Consider the following 19,640-nt stretch of genomic DNA (forward strand, 5'->3'; position numbering starts at 1 on the left):
GAATGAGAGTGCGGCTTTTCACCTGGAGCGCTGTAATGGGAAAAGCCGCATTTGCAGTATTACCTCAGACACGCTGAAGAAGAAAGAAAGAAAGAAAGAAAGAAAGGAAACGCCTTACTTGGCTTTTGGCGTCATATTCGTCGCTCGGACTTGCAGATCTGAGGTGAGCCGTGCGCTTTATCCTTGTTCATGGTGGGCTATCTGATTTCAGCGCTTTAGCCCCTTGCTAACGCACCGGGGTTTGTCCAAATGCGGCAGTACAGTGAGTGAATAAAGCCCTACACACACAGGACCGTTAGCACACCAAAGCAGGGCGCCCTGGATTTCTGAAGAAGTGCTCATATTTATACCATACACACCCTCCATCGGCCTTGTTTCATATGGCTAATAAGATGCATAAAATAAAGGCACATATGATGAATATGGGCGTTTAATAAAGCGGCCTGTGTGTGAATGAGCTATTATTATTATTATTATTATTATATAAGCATTGTTTATTATCGACTGTTGGGACAAAACAGATTATATTTCTGTCTTTCTAAAATATCTAGAATACTGTCTTACATTAGTGTGTGTGTGTTATTCATCATACAGAGGCTCGTGCGCGAGGTGTGGTTCCTCTATGGACATGCAGGCTATTGTGGGTTGGGTGTGTATTGTAATAGACAGTACAGGTTTGGGCATCAGCGTGTGTTTAAAGGTGAATAGTGAGTGAAGAGTGAGAGAGCCCTTATGCCCAGTTAATGAGCGGTAACATGCTGTTATATCGACTGTTATTACACTGCGATATTCAGCCTCCTCCGCGCGTGAGGCCCAGGAGGCGCACAACCACCTACTTCCGCTCCATCCATCCATCCATCCATCCCTTCTTTCAGATGCTGCACTGACCTCTGCTTAAACTTCGTGTGTGTGTGTGTGTGTGTGCGTGGTTTGCGTTGGTGGGCTCAGACAGTGTTGCCAAGGAGACGAATCGGGGCGCGTGGCCTGAGAGGCTACACTGGCATTCGCCATCATATCATCACACACACACATCACATTATCTCTAGCCGCTTTATCCTTCTACAGGGTCGCAGGCAAGCTGGAGCCTATCCCAGCTGACTACGGGCGAAAGGCGGGGTACACCCTGGACAAGTCGCCAGGTCATCACAGGGCTGACACATAGACACAGACAACCATTCACACTCACATTCACACCTACGGTCAATTTAGAGTCACCAGTTAACCTAACCTGCATGTCTTTGGACTGTGGGGGAAACCGGAGCACCCGGAGGAAACCCACGCGGACACGGGGAGAACATGCAAACTCCACACAGAAAGGCCCTCGCCGGACCCGGGGTTCGAACCCAGGACCTTCTTGCTGTGAGGCGACAGCGCTAACCACTACACCACCGTGCCGCCCCCATCATATCATTATTTTATTTATTTATTTATTTATTTAAATGTGCTAAAGCGTGTGGACAACACGTATTTGGTTACATATGCATACATATATGAAGGTTAAAAAAAAAGGTCGAAATAAATAAATAAATAAATAAATAAATAAGAATAGATAAAAGCACACCATGGACTGTTGATGAATCACTCAGTGTGAAATCCTGTAAGGTATTATAATGACCACCACGTGACAGGAAGATGGCATGGGCTCGCGCCTGTGTGTGGAGATGTTTGGCTGTGATGGAGAGAGTTTGTATTTGATCATGCAGCAGTTATGAGGTGCTCAGTATTGCCTGCATTGCACACACACAACCAGTCATCATCTACCTTACTGATGGATTATGAACCTTTACGGATTGTCAAAGCCAGTGACCAAATTTCACGCTATTCACACCGGTTAGTACACTTTCAAGGAAAAGAAGGCACTAAATTGCACTATTCCTTGTCACAGGGGTGGCGATCTGAAACATACACCTTTTCAGTGGTGGCTTCTACATTTATGCGCTATATCAGCAAAATTTAGTGGACACCTGACCATTACGTTACGTTACAGGCATTTAGCAGTTGCTCTTATCCAGAGCGATGTACAACATACCCAGAGCAGTTCGGGGTTAGGTGCCTTGCTCAAGGGCACTTCAACCATTCCTGCTTGTCCAGGAACTTGAACCAGTGACCTTTGGGTCCTAAAGCTGCTTCTCTAACCATTAGGCCATGGCTTCCCCTGATCATGACGTTTATATGTGGTTCTTCCCCAAAGTTGGAAACACAATAGTTTGCTGTAGCATTACAATTTCCCTTCATTGGAACTAAGGGTAGTGGTTAGCACTGTTGCCTCACAGCAAGACGGTCCTGGGTTCGAGCCCAGCAGCCGACGAGCGCCTTTCTGTGTGGAGTTTGCATGCTGTCTCTGTGTCCGCGTGGGTACCCTCCGGGTGGCTCTAAATTGACCGTAGGTGTGACTGTGAGTGTGAATGGTTGTCTGTCTCTATGTGTCAGCCCTGCGATGACCTGGTGACTTGTCCAGGGTGTACCCCGCCTCTCACCCATAGTTAGCTGGGATAGGCTCCAGCTTGCCTGTGACCCTGTAGAACAGGATAAGCGGCGACAGTTAATGGATGGATGGATGGATGGATGGATGGATGGATGGAACTAAGGGGCCCAAACCTGTTCCAGCATCACAATGCCCCAGTGCACAAAGTGAGATCCATGAAGATATGGTTTGCCAAGTTTAGACTGGAAGAACTTGACCTGCACAGAGCCCTGACCTCAACCCCACTGAACACCTTTGGGATGAACTGGAACGCTGACTGGACCCCGGACCTCCTCATCCGACATCAGTGTCTGACCTCACTCATGTTCTTGTGATTGAATGGACACAAATTGCCACAGCCATGCTCCAAAATCTAGTGGAAAGCCTTCCCAGAAGAGTGGAGGTCATTATAACAGGAAAGGGATTAAATCAGAAATGGGATGTTCAAAAAGCACACGTTTGTGTCCACAAACGTATGGACATATAGTGTATATCAGCTGTTCAGCAAATTCTAATCTTTATAAAGTCCTCCTTCACAAATCCATATATTTTAATTCCATTGAAATGCTAATTACTTATTTAACAATTAATGGAAATGATTAACAATTTGGGGAGAAATTTGCTTTTTTTTTTCTCATTTGCCTTAGATGTTGTGCAATCATAGTGCAGCATACCCAGTGCCCACTTTAGCTCCCTTGAGTTATTATTGCAACAAGCACTAATATAGGCCCATTGGGGCAGGAATCTCTCTGCTGCATGCATGGAGGAGGACTAGCAGACAAGACAGTTAATCACTGCTTAATCACAGGTTTGGAGTTTTTCTGGCAAATTGGGTTTCTTTAAAAATACTCCATGGCTGCCAAAATCTTGTTGGACAAAGGAATATCTATAAAAGATCAAAATGACTATATGCTGGCTGACTATATTGTCAAATCCTAGTTTCCTATTACGAGATTACTCTAAAAATTCTCTAGATAGTAGTCAAGTGTGAAAGCCTCTCAACTTAATTTTGTTTAGGAAGGATACATATTAAAGGTATAAACAATAAAGATAGCATGCCAGCATCAAGAAAAGGGACAGTTTATTACACTTTTTTTTTTTTTTCTGAGAGAGTATTTAGCATGCCTAATAACAGATTTTAGTATACATACGCAGATGATTATAGGAAATCGTACGTGCTGTTTGGTTGAGAAATTCGGACTATTTCTCGATAATCACCTCGAGTGACTTGGCAAAATGGAGCCCAATCGCTTCGTCACCATAAGTGAGGAAGATTTAGAAATTCTGAAAGAAAATGCTGTTCCTAAAAGCACTAAAGATGCTGCAAAGTTTGGTCTAAAACTATTCAAAGGTAAGGTGGAGTTGTGATTTAGTTTATCTACTTCAAAACGAAGTATTTTATGTGACTCAGCATAGATAAGTGACGCAAGCCTGTGTGCACCTTTATTACATTTGCATGTCGCTTTTGAAGTTTGAAATAAATTATTTTTTCATACTTTTTTTTAAATAATCACCTGTGTATTTATACTAAAACAATTATCCACCTCAGGCTCAGTGAATATCGGTTAATAATAACCTTGACTTTAAACGGTAGCTTATATCAAAATAATACACCATTAAATTTGAGATCTAGTGTAGCCTTTTATTTAACAGTTATTCACCGATATTCACTTTACTTTCGGTGAATAATTGTTAAATAAAAGGCTACACCAGATCTCAAATTTAATGGTGTATTATTTTGATATAAGCTACCGTTTACACCTGGAGTAAGCGAATTTGTGTGATATCTTGCAACCAGAGATCTATGCTCTTCGCTCATTCTCCTTTTAGCTGGAGATAATAGGCTTACTGTGCATAGGCCTAAGTGTTAAAAGAGTAAATGCGCTTTTGGCAATCTGTCATAATGCCATTTGTCATTTTCTAATTTTCATTATAAAACATTTTAAAACCGCTCTCGGGAAAGAAGAAAAGAAAGAAAGAAAGCACAACTTTATTCATCACACACTTGTGAAATTTCCTCTCTGCATTTAACCCATCTGAAGCAGTGAACACACACATGCACACCAGGGCTTTACATTAGCACCCGCCCACCCGCCAAATGCAGGTAAAATTCGGCTTTGGCGGGTAATAACTTTAGTCCCACTAGCCACTTTGGCGGGTGGTTTATTCTGTGGTATGACAATATATTTTAATTGTAGTTTTCTCTGAAGGCATCTGATATAATAAATGCATTGCAATGTAATATTACGCGCCTACAACTCCCATGACCACCTGCATAAACATTCTGACAACATGTTAGAATTGTTGAGAACGTTCGTTAACGTCTCAGGTAAAATCAGTGATACGGTAACCTGCGGTTAATGAACGAAGCAACAAAGTTGCTGACGACTGACAAGCGCACTACAGTATGTGGCGGCATATAGCTGGAGTTTCAAACCCTGCTGCTCAGGGAAAAAGGGGCAGAGATGAGCAGGGCCGGAGCAGCATTTTAAAATCATCGAAGTCCGTGATGTGCAAAGCCCGCGCCGAAAAATGTTCGCCATATTTAAATGAGAGGGGTGAATTACACGTCACACGAGATCTATTCCTGAAATTACTTTTAATGGTGTTTGAACTGAATATCATCAGTTTTGAAAAAAAAATCATGTATGTGGCAAGAGTAAGAATAATTTAAGCTTGTTTAATGGTTTGGGGCGGCACGGTGGTGTAGTGGTTAGCACCGTCGCCTCACAGCAAGAAGGTCCTGGGTTCGAGCCCCGTGGCCGGCGAGGGCCTTTCTGTGTGGAGTTTGCATGTTCTCCCCGTGTCCGCGTGGGTTTCCTCCGGGTGCTCCGGTTTCCCCCACAGTCCAAAGACATGCAGGTTAGGTTAACTGTTGACTCTAAATTGACCGTAGGTGTGAATGTGAGTGTGAATGGTTGTCTGTGTCTGTCAGCCCTGTGATGACCTGGCGACTTGTCCAGGGTGTACCCTGCCTTTCGCCCGTAGTCAGCTGGGATAGGCTCCAGCTTGCCTGCGACCCTGTAGAACAGGATAAAGCGGCTACAGATAATGGATGGATGGATGGATGGATAATGGTTTGAGCTGGCCCAAGCAATGAGGACAAAAGATACCCTCACCATGTAGCCTGTGGAACTAAGATATATTAACAATCTGGCATCCGTTACACCTACACACACAAAATTCTGGGAAAAAAATCAGTATACACCACCATGTTTTAGGCAAAGTTATCCAAGGCAAACATAAGTTGAAACTTTCCCCTCTATTGCTTTGGCTTATCGAATGATTTATTTTTAAACTCACAAACAAGGTAGGCTACAACTGCGCTGCTTCAAAAATGTCAATTTAACAGCTTGATGAAAGCGTGCTGATGGTTACCATGGAAATCCCGTGTCTCCTGCACTGCGTTCCTCCACTGAGTCATGCGCTCATTCGCTTTTATGTTCTTGGTCTCAGAGCCGCGCGCACCAAACACACACAGAAGACAGAATCAGCATTTAACATCATTAACATGCACTTTTTACGGAGACGTTTTAATGTTATTCTTTTTTTTTTTTTAATCCAGTTGAATATTTAGTGTACAAATGTATTTTCAGCTCTGAAAAATGCCCGAGGTCCAGACCGCAGGGGCCTCAGAGCTGGCTACAGCCATGGAGATGAACAAGACGCTAATAGGAAGATAAGACAGTTCAATGACAAATGGAAGTTCGGGTGGGATTGGCTAGTTCATAGCAAAACCGAAAATACCCTGTACTGCGAAGACTGTAGAAAGTCTGGCAAAGACAGGCACCAGTAATTTTAAACTCGAAACTATAAAGGACCACAAAGAGTCAAATGCACACATTGGTACTATAACATCAAAACAGGTGGAGATGGCTGGTTCACTACAGGACAGCATTGCTTTTAGTCCCTGTCTGTCATGAAGTTGGCTGTGCTGGAGAGGATGGAGCTGCTGTTTATAAATGTTCACGTGATTGTAAAGAAGTTGATCCACCCCAGCTATCAACTTACGGCCTGCTGGAAGCCTCAGGTCACAAAGACCATTTTTCATGGAACATTCAGACTCATCTGATGATGAATGTAATGAGGACATTTAATGTCTCTCTCTACACATGTTCACACACACACACACACACACACACACACACACACACACACACACACACACTATTAATAGATAATACATAATAATGCTTGATAATACACATAATACTTGCATATCAAAACATCAAATGTTTTTCAATGATAAATGTTTTGAATTGGACTTTTAATATTAGAATCAGTTCAGTTGTACTGAATGTTATTTTTCATATTATACGATATTTCATATTGTAAGGGGCTTGAATTTGAGTTCAATAAACAGAATACTCTGTTCATATTTTTGTTTGAATTGGTTGCATGTTTTCATATAGGGAGCTACCTTAAGCCTAGGTCACAACCGGACGTACGATTTTTTGGCCGTGCGATTTTTGGCGTTTCCCAAATCGCTGCATTTTTTTTTTTTTTTTTGTTCGTGGAGAAAGACGCACATTGGCCGTAAGTTCGTCTTGCAACCTGAAAAAAACGTAAGCGCCCGTAGAGTTTGTTTGACATGACAAAGAACCTCTGCGGCCAGTCTACGGCTCAAAAATCAGCACGTCACACGCGCGCCCTCCGTGCGTTTCTTGCGTTTTTTGCACGTAGACCGGCCGTAGGAGCACGTACAGTTGGTTGTGACCGAGGCTTTAACAGCACTGAATACTTGAGTGCTACTGTAGAGATACATTATACGCTGCCATTCATAATTAAGTCTAGATCTTCCGAACTTTAACGTATCATGGTGAAGAAAAAACTGCGATTTCCTGGCAACAGAATTGTGGCTAGTGAAAAGGCTGAATGGCTAGTGACTCGGGAAAACCACTAGCCACAGTGGCCGGTGAGCAAAAAAGTTAATGTAAAGCCCTGATACACACACACGTGAGCAATGAGCACACACACACATACCCAGAGCAGTGGGCAGCCATGCTAACAGCGCCCGGGGAGCAGTTGGGAGTTAGGTGCCTCGCTCAAGGGCATCTCAGCCCAAGGCCGTCCCATATTAACCTAACCTGCATGTCTTTGGGCTGTGGGGGAAACCGGAGCACCCAGAGGAAACCCACGCAGACATGGGGAGAACACACAAACTCCACACAGAAAGGCCCTCGCTGGCTGCTGGGTTTGGACCCAGAACCTTCTTGCTGTGAGGCAACTGTGCTAACCACTTACAGCACCATGCCGGGAAGGTTATAGTCCTGCACACACCTTGTCTAAAGCATCCCATATGCTCCCATAAACTAATTCTTTACCACATTATGCCTTTTTGAAGGCATTTTGAACACTCCTCTATGGTAGTCCGATACCTTGTACAGTATTATGTTAGAATATTTACAGTATTAACAATTAGATGTGATAATCCACCAGTATAATAAAATAATATTGGCTGGGGTTGAGTGGTATATCAGGTATATTCCATTCAGCTAGCATGATATTGAACAAGTCAAAGGCGAGTTCAGTATCATGCTAGCTGAATGGAATATACCTGATAGACCACGAAAAAAAGCCAGTCATCATTATTATTATTATTATTATTATTATTATTATACATTCCTTTTGGGTGTTCAGTGCATCTTTCTCTTTCAAAATGCTCTCAGAATATTCCGTATTTAATGAAGCAAACCTGGCAGCCATGTTTGCTTAGAAATTGTCACAGTCGCTCGCTAGCGCAGAAGTTTTATGTCTACGACACATGACGTCATGTTGCCTTGACAACCATGCAATATCATAAACCATATTCAACTCTCATTCTCCATTGGGTAGAGTGATGTAATACACGTAGGATAAGCGATATGATAATATTGTATGCTGTCAAACTCTCGCGGTTACCAGAGGACTAGCCCCCCACTGTTACCCTAGCTATGCAATAGGCGAGAGGCCGAGGGCTACAGAAATGGAGATTGGCGCTGCCCTATGCGCTACGTGGCGTGGGAAGGGACTTTTGACTTTGATGCTGTCAAACCAAATGAATGAAACCCGCTAGAAGGGAATAGAATACATGTTTTTATTCCATTGAAAAAGTTTTCTGTACATATAATAATTATTTATAGTATATGAAGTTTAGATGCACACGTGTACAGTGCCCAGGCTTAGATTGTACCGTATATACTGTGCATAATTATTTACACTATAGATCACATTGCATCTGTATAATTGATTACAGTCTTTATAATTATTTATAGCAAATAGAGCCTCAAATGTTGATGTCCATGTATATATATAATCAGTACAGAGAAATAATGCACTTTAATGTTTACTTGTAGCACAAAGACTCACAGATCTACAGCACCACAAGATTTATGTAAATCTGGTAATGTGTTAAAAATAGGTCTAAAATACACACACTTTAAGCCATTTTAACAAACCCTGGTGAAAAATAAATGTACTTTATTGTATTTAAATTATATTCATATTTTCAATAGTATATTGAAAATGTACTTACACAAATTGTACTTTTTGTAAATATATAAAAAGTATACTAACATCACGCTTTCACGCTAACACTTTTAACACACTTTAAAATAATTATACTATATTACACTTTATAGAAATATATTATACTAAAATATACTTTAAGTGAAAGTTGTGTAATTTAGCACATAAAAGTACACTAAATACACTTCAAGTTGCACTTTTCTACAATTTAATTACAATTAAAATATATTTAGTACAAAATTAGTTGTTCCAAAATAGCATGCCTCAAGTTAACTAATCATAAACACACTTGAAGTATATTGATGATTAGTGTGGCTTCAAGTACACAAAAGTGTGCTAAATTTCAGTACACTTAGCACATTTATTTTTCACCAGGGAAAGTAACAGCAGTAATGCTGTAATGTAGCTGTAGTTATACATGTGTTAACCCCGGAAGTTATCGACAAGTCCAGACTTAATTAATCCCTTTTGTAACTACAGTGGCATCTGGCATGCAAAAGTTTGGGCACCCTTGCTGAAAATGTCTGTTACTGTGAATAGTTAAGTGAGCAGAAGATGAACTGATCACCAAAAGGCATAAAGGTAAAGATGAGACATTTCTTTTCAGCATTTTATGCAAGATTTGTGTATTGTTTTTGTTTTGTACAATTGGAGAGTGAAAAAAGAAAAGGAACACCATGCGAAAGTTTGGGCACCCCAATACATTTGAGTTCTCAGGTAACTTTTACCAAGGTTCCAGACCTTAATTAGCTTATTGAGCTGTGGCTTGTTCAAGTTCTTCGTAAGGAAAGGTCAGGTGATGCAGATTTCAAAGCTGTATAAATCCTCTGACTCCTCAAACTTGTCCCTAAAATCAACAGCCATGGGCTCCTCTAAGCAACTCCCTCGCATTCTGAATAATAAAATAATTGATGCTCACAAAGCAGGACAAGGCTACAAGAACACAGCAAAGTGTTTTCAGGTAGCTGTTTCCTCAGATCGTAATGTTATTAAGAAATGGCAGTTAACAGAAACAGTGGAGATCAAGGTGAGGTCTGGAAGATGAAGAAAACTTTCTGAAAGAGCTGCTCGTTGGATTGCTAGAAAGGCAAATAAAACCCCTGTTTGACTGCAAAAGACCTTCAGAAAGATTTAGCAGACCCTGGAGTGGTGGTGCACTGTTCTACTATGCAGCAACACCTGAACGAATATGACCGTCATGAGAGAGTCATCAGAAGAAAACCTTTCCTGCATCCTAGCCACAAAATTCAGCGTCTGAAGTTTGCAAATGAACATCTAAGCAAACCTGATGCATTTTGGAAACAAGTCCTGTGGACTGGTGAAATCAAAATAGAACTTTTTGGCCACAATGTGCAAAGGTATGTTTGGAGAAAAAAGGGTGCCAAATTCCAGGAAAAGAACCCCTCTCCAACTCTGAAGCATGGGTGTGGATGGATCATGCTTTGGGGTTGTGTTGCAGCCAGTGGCACAGGGCACATTTCATTGGTCAAGGGAAGCATGGATTCGAATAAATACCAGCAAATTCTGGAAGCAAACATCACACCATCTGTAAAAAAGTTGAAGTTAAAAAGAGGATGGGTCCTACAATAAGACGATGATCCAAAACACACCTCAAAATCTACAATGGAATACCTCAAGAGGCACAAGCTGAAGGTTTTGGCCTGGCCCTCACAGTCCCCTGACCTAAACATCATTGAAAATCTGTGGATAGATCTCAAAAGAACAGTGCATGCAAGACAGCCCAAGAAACTTGTAGAACTGGAAGCCTTTTGCAAGGACGAATGCACAAAAATCCCCCAGGTAAGAACTGAAAGATTATTAGCTGGCTACAAAAAGTGTTTACAAGCTGTGATACTTGCCAAAGAGGGTGTTACCATGTCAGGTGCCCAAACTTTTGCTTCAGGGGCTTTTCATTTTTTGGTATTTTATGCCTGTAAATGATGGAAATAAAAATTTAATATTGCAGAAAATATTAAAGAAATGTGTCGTCTTTACCCTTATGCCTTTTGGTGATCAGTTCGTCTTCTGCTCACTTAACTATTCACAGTAACAGACATTTTCAGCAAGGGTGCCTAGACTTTTGCATGCCACTGTACTGTACATTGTTTCAAAACCAGTGTATTATGTAGCGGGGACGACGACAGTTTGAAAACCTGCCATCTGATCATGAATTTTGTTTGGATTTGGATTAGCCTCTTGTCATTCATTTTATAGCCACGCCCCCAACACCTCTTCACATTCTCATAAATCACTATGATGAAAAGTTACATGTTTACAGAATTGTAACTTGGATTTCAAGCAGTTGAACGTCAGAGTGCACTTCAGCATTATGTCATGACAGTCCTTACTAATGCTAACTCTCGCTGAACCACCATAAGCTTTAGGGGTGGAGCTTTGTGTATATAAAAAAAAATCATTCAAATCTTATTCGACTCTACCCATTTAACTATTAGAGACCTCATCTCATCTCATCTCATTATCTCTAGCCGCTTTATCCTGTCCTACAGGGTTGCAGGCAAGCTGGAGCCTATCTCAGCTGACTACGGGCAAAAGGCGGGGTACACCCTGGACAAGTCGCCAGGTCATCACAGGGCTGACACATAGACACAGACAACCATTCACACTCACATTCACACCTACGGTCAATTTAGAGTCACCAGTTAACCTAACCTGCATGTCTTTGGACTGTGGGGGAAACCGGAGCACCCGGAGGAAACCCACGCGGACACGGGGAGAACATGCAAACTCCGCACAGAAAGGCCCTCGCCGGCCACAGGGCTCGAACCCAGACCTTCTTGCTGTGAGGCGACAGCGCTAACCACTACACCACCGTGCCGCCCCTATTAGAGACCTCATTTTCATAAATCTTACTGAATGCACCTTTAAAGTGAATAATATAATAATAAAGGAGAGTCTGGGGTTAATTATTAACTTTTTAATTTTAGTTTCTTTTTTTCAATTACGTACATTAGTAATGATAATGTGACTCAGTATGGTATATCAAATTTGTGTCATTTTACAGTTTAGTGTATATTAGCGGAGTTCGGAGCCCCATAGGCATAGAATGTGGATACATAAAGAAACCCATCGAGTTGTTTTCTGATGGTTCCGGTCCTGTGCGTGCCTGCCTGCCAGCACAGGAAGCCCAACAGCTGAGTAGTGAGTAACCCCATCAAGTTGTTTTCTGATGAGTTAATTCTGTCTCAACATACAGTATTGCATGCGTTATTCATTTTGATAACCATGTAATAAGGACCTGAGACCTTCGTGCAAAACGTGCACACTTCTAAAAAAAAAAAAAAAAAAAAAATGTTGATCTTTTACAAACAAACCATAACTCTAGATAACTCTTTAATGATCTTTCTAGTTTCATAACACAATTTCTTAATATTAGTATGTTGATAATGCCGATGCTGAGTGTTTCAAATATTTCCTCAATTGCACTTTTTCCAACAAAACCTCTATCGTCTTTTCAAAGTCAAAGCTCTAATCCTCAGAGCTACATGCGCTGCATTCGAACGAAGACTATGTTCCCAGAAGTTTTTAATCCCACTGGGTTTTTATCCCGGGTTTTCGTAATTAACCCCACCAACAGTAGTCGGAGGGGTTATTATTTTCACCTGCGTCAGTCTGTGTGTCTGTCTGTCTGTCTGTCTGTCTGTCTGTCTGTCTGTCTGTGTGTCTGCAAGATATCTCAAGAACCAATGGATCGATTTGGACCAAATTTTGTACGTGTTGCCGATCACCCAGGAAGGAAACCATTAAATTTTGGAGGTCAAAGGTCAAGGTCATGGCAGAACTTCGAAATTTTCGCCCAATGTATTTTAATAGGGAAAAGGCGGGGTTTGCACTCGTTAGTGTCCCTGTCTAGTTCATAGTATTATATTTTGTTTTCAATATGATATTATTTTTCCAATTTTTTTTTTTTGTATTCTTGTCTCAGAATGGTGAAATTGAATTTGTAAATGAAATCACTGCCCTGACTCTACTCATCAGGCCAGAGCTATTCTCTTTCTGTGTATGTTTTGTACAACATAAGGAACAGTATGCTGTAGTAACTGTAACGGTAAAGAAATAAAACAAAAGAGGCTGGCTATGATATAAGAAAATTCTACAGCCCAGAAAAAAGATGGGAGCTCTGCTTTTAGGCAGTGCCTAAATCTATATATTAGAATTAAATTTCGAATAAAACTATTTCTACGTGAGAATTATTTTATAGGGAGGTGGGCTGACTGTATGCCGCAGACATGTTTACTGTTATGTATACTGTAGCTATATGCAGAATGATTTGAATAGCTATATGAAGAATGTACAGTGAATGGGTAGAAGAAGGACAAGAACAGAGATGGCCTACTTTGCAGTATAAAGCCCTATCTAAAGATTTCTCTATTTCTTGCTGCTTCATCTGCCTTGTCACTTTACATCACCATCAGTCATACTCCATCAAGTGTTTCCTTTATACTCTTACACTCTTATACAGAGACACATGCACATTCACAGTGAATATTACACACACACACACACATACAAAGCCAAACAAAACCCAAAAATAAATGCCGTTTGCCGATCTCAGCAAGCACCTTGATGTGCCCTCCACACATTTAACAACAAAATAAAACGTCATAACAGTTTATCCATTTTAAAAGTTATATTACTAAAAATAGGCTTACCTGGATGCATCCATTCACACTGAAACCAGATATCCACCTGTAATGTAACCGACTCACTAGAATACCGTTTACCTTCGTTACACAGAGCCATTAAATAAAGGCTTCTAATTCTAAAAAAAATCGCCAGTCACCACTACGCTCTCTCTCTCTCTCTGTGTGTGTGTGTGTGTGTAAGTGTTCACTGCTTCAGATGGGTTGAATGCAAAGAAAGAACTTCACTGTGCTGTAATGTATATATTACAAATAAAGGCTTCTAATTCTAAAAATCTAATCAGAAATTTTCTGTAACCATGTGATTTTTACTGGCAACAAAATACGCGAATCAGCAGACCTCATTTTTATGTGTAAATCGAACTCTACTAGATAACACATATGCAGTACTGACACAGATACTACTAAACCATGGACATTGTCAAAGCAATGTGATTCTTGCCATCTAAAAATATAGCTTTTTTTTCAGTGAAAAAACAAAACAAAAGCATGGCACATAAAAAAAGAAAATTTTTATTTTTTGGAAAACAAAAACAAAACACTGAGTAGCTGGTGATGTAGCATTTATAGGCAGCAAAAAGCTCCCAAAGGGTGTGTGTGCACTGCTTCAGCCAAACACTTGGCACTTGGGCGTCTTCAGGGTTGTGTACAAGAATTTAGTAGCGATATCTCTCATCTCATCTCATTATCTCTAGCCGCTTTATCCTGTTCTACAGGGTCGCAGGCAAGCTGGAGCCTATCCCAGCTGACTACGGGCGAAAGGCGGGGTACACCCTGGACAAGTCGCCAGGTCATCACAGGGCTGACACATAGACACAGACAACCATTCACACTCGCATTCACACCTACGGTCAATTTAGAGTCACCAGTTAACCTAACCTGCATGTCTTTGGACTGTGGGGGAAACCGGAGCACCCGGAGGAAACCCACGCGGACACGGGGAGAACATGCAAACTCCACACAGAAAGGCCCTCGTCAGCCACGGGGCTCGAACCCGGACCTTCTTGCTGTGAGGTGACAGCACTAACCACTACACTACCGTGCCGCCCAGTAGCGATATATATATCCACTAAATTTCAGCCTCGGTAAGTCAAGTGGCATGTAAGTGATGTCACAATCTCGGATTCTCTCGCATAATTTGTACTCAGAGTGCAGTATTTGAACCTCGGACAGAGTAAGATGGCAGCACCCAGGGACATTGTTTTTCTTTTAAAATAAAGTCTGGACACAGTATACAGGTACAAATATGAATAAGTGAACACGCCTTATATGGATATTATCTTCCTTTACAAGTGTAAAAGAAATAAAAGTGTAGGGTTTTTTTTACATAGTATTTTACAATAAATTACAGTAAGTTCTGACAGCAGTTGCCAAAAAACTATGTATGTTTATACCACTGTCAACAACAGCGTAGCTACAGTGTAGTAAACTACCGTTATTCCATGAATATTCAGTACCAGTAAAAAGTTTGGACACCCCTTCTAATTCAGTGTTTTTTCTTTATTGTTATTAAGACACTTCATGTCTTCAAGTAATGATGGATGTCGTTTCTCTTTACTTAGTTGAGCAGTTCTTGACATAAAATGGATTATTTACTGTATGTTTATTATTTACTATTTACTGTTTGATCTCAAACGCATTAATAAGGCAGGAAATTGCACTAATTAACTTTTGATGAGGCACAGCTGTTAATTGAAAAGCATTCCAGGTGACGACCTCATGAAGGTGGTTAAGATAATGCCAAGAGTGTGCAAAGCATCATCAAGGGAAACGGTGGCTACTCTGAAGAATCTAAAATATGAAACACATTTTTTTTAAACACTTTTTTTGGTTACTACATAATTCCACATATGTTCCACATATTATTTCATATTTTTGATGTCTTCAGTATTGTTCTATAATGTAGAAAATAGTCAAAATACAGTAAAGCCTATGAATGAGTAGATGTGTCCAAACTTTTGACTCGCACTGTATGTTTGGGGTATTTAGTACTGTATATCGAATATATATTGATGTACCATTGCTCATCTGTGCAAGTATTACCAGCAGTTTCTTTTTGTATTTTAAAAAAAAAAAGGCCAGATCTGAATTCATGCCACCCACAGCAGATGGCCAGTATTTATAAATGTCAAATTATACTTTACTTGTAAGTAATCATGAGAACAATTCACCTCATGAATTAGGAATTTATTGTGACAAATGTATGGGATGATGGACATCTTCAGAGCAATGGAGAAAGGACTGTTAAAAGACGACTGTTTATTTTCTCATCTCATTCATTCATCTCATTATCTGTAGCCGCTTTATCCTTCTACAGGGTCGCAGGCAAGCTGGAGCCTATCCCAGCTGACTACGGGCGAAAGGCGGGGTACACCCTGGACAAGTCGCCAGATCATCACAGGGCTGACACATAGACACAGACAACCATTCACACTCACATTCACACCTACGGTCAATTTAGAGTCACCAGTTAACCTAACCTGCATGTCTTTGGACTGTGGGGGAAACCGGAGCACCCGGAGGAAACCCACGCGGACACGGGGAGAACATGCAAACTCCACACAGAAAGGCCCTCGCCGGCCCCGGGGCTCGAACCCAGGACCTTCTTGCTGTGAGGCGACAGCGCTAACCACTACACCACCGTGCCGCCTGTTTATTTTCTCTTTAAATTAATTTTAAAAAATGTATGGGATTCATTCATTGAGAATATTGCACATATATTTCCTAACTGCACCCCTCCCCCCTCTCTCTAACAGGGCCATAACCATGGCTAAGTCAGCAGCAGGCAGCGCTAATGATGTCACCCGCTTCCTCTCCATGGAGGCTGGGCCGAGCTCTCCCACATCTGTATTCTCTGCCTCCAGCCAAGCTGATTGGGCGGCCAAGAGGCTTGTCTGGGTTCCCTCTGAGAAACACGGGTTTGAGGTGAGAAGCAGGGACATTCCTAACAGACCCAAGATGTGAAGATCCCTGTGCCAGCTTGCTTTTTTTTTTTATGGTTGGCATGTTCTGCTTCATAAATGGTTTTGGTTTCGATCTAAAACCTCACTCTATAGGTTCAGTTAGAAAGCATGTTCTGATAGAAGTGTATATGTGTTTTGTATAAACCAAGGTTAAAATATGTGACTCCATCCACTGTTCCCTTCTTGAACATTCCCTGTTGTAGTGTTGTAACCTCCTCTGTGCTCCTCAGCACCAGAGCTCTTCAGCAGCATGCCACAGCTCTGATTCGGTTATCTATGAATAGAGCAATATTCTCAGAAAGCCTGCACCACTGAATGCTAAACAGCAGCATGATAGAGGCCTCACTTTCATATGTTGTCTGAAAAGAATAGGACTGTGTAACTGATTACCAGGGAGAGAGTGAGAGAGAGAGAGTGAGAGAGTGCATCTACAATGTCGATGCACTAAATAAAACACAGATTTAGTGCTGCGTAATAAATAGCTGCTCTAAATTATCAAAATTTTGACCTTTTTTCACGCTGATATCACAGAATCTTTCAACAGGAAAATGAGAACGCTAACCACAATTTGTTATTATGTTTTATCTCAGCGTTTCCAGGGTGTTTTTAATAAGTCATTGGCTAAAGAAAACATTTCATTTTGATCAGATCAGTGCAAGCCTTCGTTAATTCTTTGACATGGTTTTAAATTTTGTAAGCTGTGTTGCAGTTGCAGTGTGAAGCAATCTAATCACCATAAGCTATTTCTGTTCATATCATGTAGCCATGCAATAAACACTTTCCCCTCTTTTTTCTTTCTTTCTTCATCTGTCTGGCACACACACACACACACACACACACACACACACACACACACACTCTCCCAATCTCAGTCTCAATATACGTATCTCTGTCATTCTTTCTCACTCACAAATTCACTCCTTCATAGGTTGGCAGTCTCTATCAGCATGAATATATGTACTGTTCTCTCGTGTTCATGTATGTGTGTGTGAGAGCAAGTTGTGCACTGTGCTCATTCAGCACATGACCGGACAGTGACCAAAAAAAGAATCTTCATCATCGCATGACAAGGCCCACACACATCCGATGATGCATTAGTATTCCCTTCCAGCAGCCATCACAGTCATCAAATTACTGAGCATTGATGTGTTGTGAGTATGTGTGTGAGTGAAAGAGGGAGAGAAAAAGAGGGAGAGATGAGGAAGCAGATTTCAGCAAAAGGGTCCCAAAAATAAGACAAAAAACTTGTCTACAGCAGTGCAATGTGTTTGTTTGTTTGTTTATTTATTTTTTTCCCCCAGTCTGCAAGTGTGCGTGAGGAGCGAGGCGATGAGGTGGAGGTGGAGCTTACAGATAGTGGCAGAAAATTGACGTTACTGCGGGAGGAACTCCAGCGGATGAACCCTCCTCGCTTCAGTAAAGTAGAGGACATGGCTGACCTCACCTGCCTTAACGAGGCCTCTGTCCTGCACAACCTGAGAGAACGCTATTACTCAGGACTGATCTATGTAAGCATGTGTGTTTGTGTGAATACAGCCTATTTTTTCAAGGTCTAATGTTGTGTGTGAACTTTTGTGTGTGTGTGTGTGTGTGTGTGTGTGTGTGTGTGTGTGTGTGTTGTGCAATTGCAAACAATAGCCAATTCTGGTATCTACTGATGAAACATGCTCCCAAATAGGCTGATCAAATCAGTTTGCTGCTGCTCAGAATTATTAAACCAAAATGTATAACTGCAAGATTATGAACAAGTATTTTGAAGCAAATAAGCCATAAACATTACATTAGGTTTACACGCTACTCTTTACAAAAAATTCAGCGTGTTCTTTAACGTACGTTGGGTGTCGCTGTCCAATACATAGGACCTCCATTTTACGTCCTATCCAAGGCACAAAAGTTGTTTATTACGTGGAACTAAAATTCATGGAGGAAGTAGCATGTAAGGCTGGAAACTCAAGATTCAAGATTGCTTTATTGTCATTGTGTAAGACACAACGAAATTCAGTGCACTGCCTTACAAAACGGTCCTCAATATATACATAAAAGAGATTTACGTAAAAGATAGAAGATTTACAAACATGAAGATGTACAGATATAAGGGTTTACAAATTTACAAGATGTAGACAAAATTTACAAACAAGAAAGATATACTAATGTACAGACATTCACATAACATACACTAAGCATGTGATCAGAAAAGAACTTAACCCTACCAGAAAAGACAGAACCAGGTCTTACTGCACTATTTTCCAGCAGTTTAAGGAGCAAGTCCAGCCAGCTCATAAATCACACGTGCTCTAATAAGCCAGGTGATTTACCTACAACACATGAGTCATCCAGTCATGCATATTACGCTCCTGAATTCCAAACATATGATCACCTGCCAAGGACAACATGAATAGTTACACAAATTGAAGTCTGCCTATGGATGGTGTCATCAAGTGTTTATTCACTTGCTGTTTAGCAGACTAGATACCGTCACTCTTAATTTTTCCTAGAACCATGTCTGGAAGGTTGTTCCATATCCTTATTGTGGAGTGAAGGAAACTTCTGTCCAGTGTTGGTGCTTTTGCATTCAACATAGCAAGGGCATGATCAGGCATAGATGTGCTGGCACAAGTAATTCTGTAGAATGTCTATAAGTTTGATAACATTGCCTGGAGGTCTCCGGAGCAGTGGCTGGTATACATTTTGTAGAGCACTGTGGCAGCAGTAACGTCCCTTCTGTGTCTAAACTAGTGATGGACAATTCCCTGCAAGCAGTGACTTGATGATTTGGCTCTCCAATGATTCGGAGAACTTTCTGCTGAATTGAGTCAAGTTGATTTAGGACAGTTGGCGAGGCACTAAGATGTATTCCATAATACTACAGATTTGAGCTTTGTGGATAGTTGCTGTTCCTGCAGTATAAAGTTTGTTGGCAATTTTCTGTCATGCTCCAAGTCTCTGCCCAGCCCTCTTCAAGATATCAGAGATGTGCCTGGTCCACAGAAGCTTACTGTCGATTATGACGCCAACAATATTAAGTACCTTTTCTACTACCAGTTT

General features: G+C 41.1%; 1 protein-coding gene across 6 annotated transcripts in view; it reads left to right on the forward strand.

Moving 5' to 3' along the window:
• Positions 1–19,640, forward strand: part of myh14 (myosin, heavy chain 14, non-muscle) — a 72,711-nt gene continuing 53,071 nt past the window's right edge. For all 6 annotated transcript variants that reach the window (XM_060921953.1, XM_060921954.1, XM_060921956.1 and 3 more), the window contains exons 1-3: positions 1–163; positions 16,389–16,557; positions 17,897–18,103. In XM_060921953.1, coding sequence (XP_060777936.1) covers positions 16,399–16,557; positions 17,897–18,103 — 366 coding nt within the window. In that variant the 5' untranslated portion in view covers positions 1–163; positions 16,389–16,398. The remainder of the gene's footprint in view (positions 164–16,388; positions 16,558–17,896; positions 18,104–19,640) is intronic.

The sequence above is a fragment of the Neoarius graeffei genome, chromosome 5 (genome assembly GCF_027579695.1).
Source record: "Neoarius graeffei isolate fNeoGra1 chromosome 5, fNeoGra1.pri, whole genome shotgun sequence".
Taxonomy (NCBI): domain Eukaryota; kingdom Metazoa; phylum Chordata; class Actinopteri; order Siluriformes; family Ariidae; genus Neoarius; species Neoarius graeffei.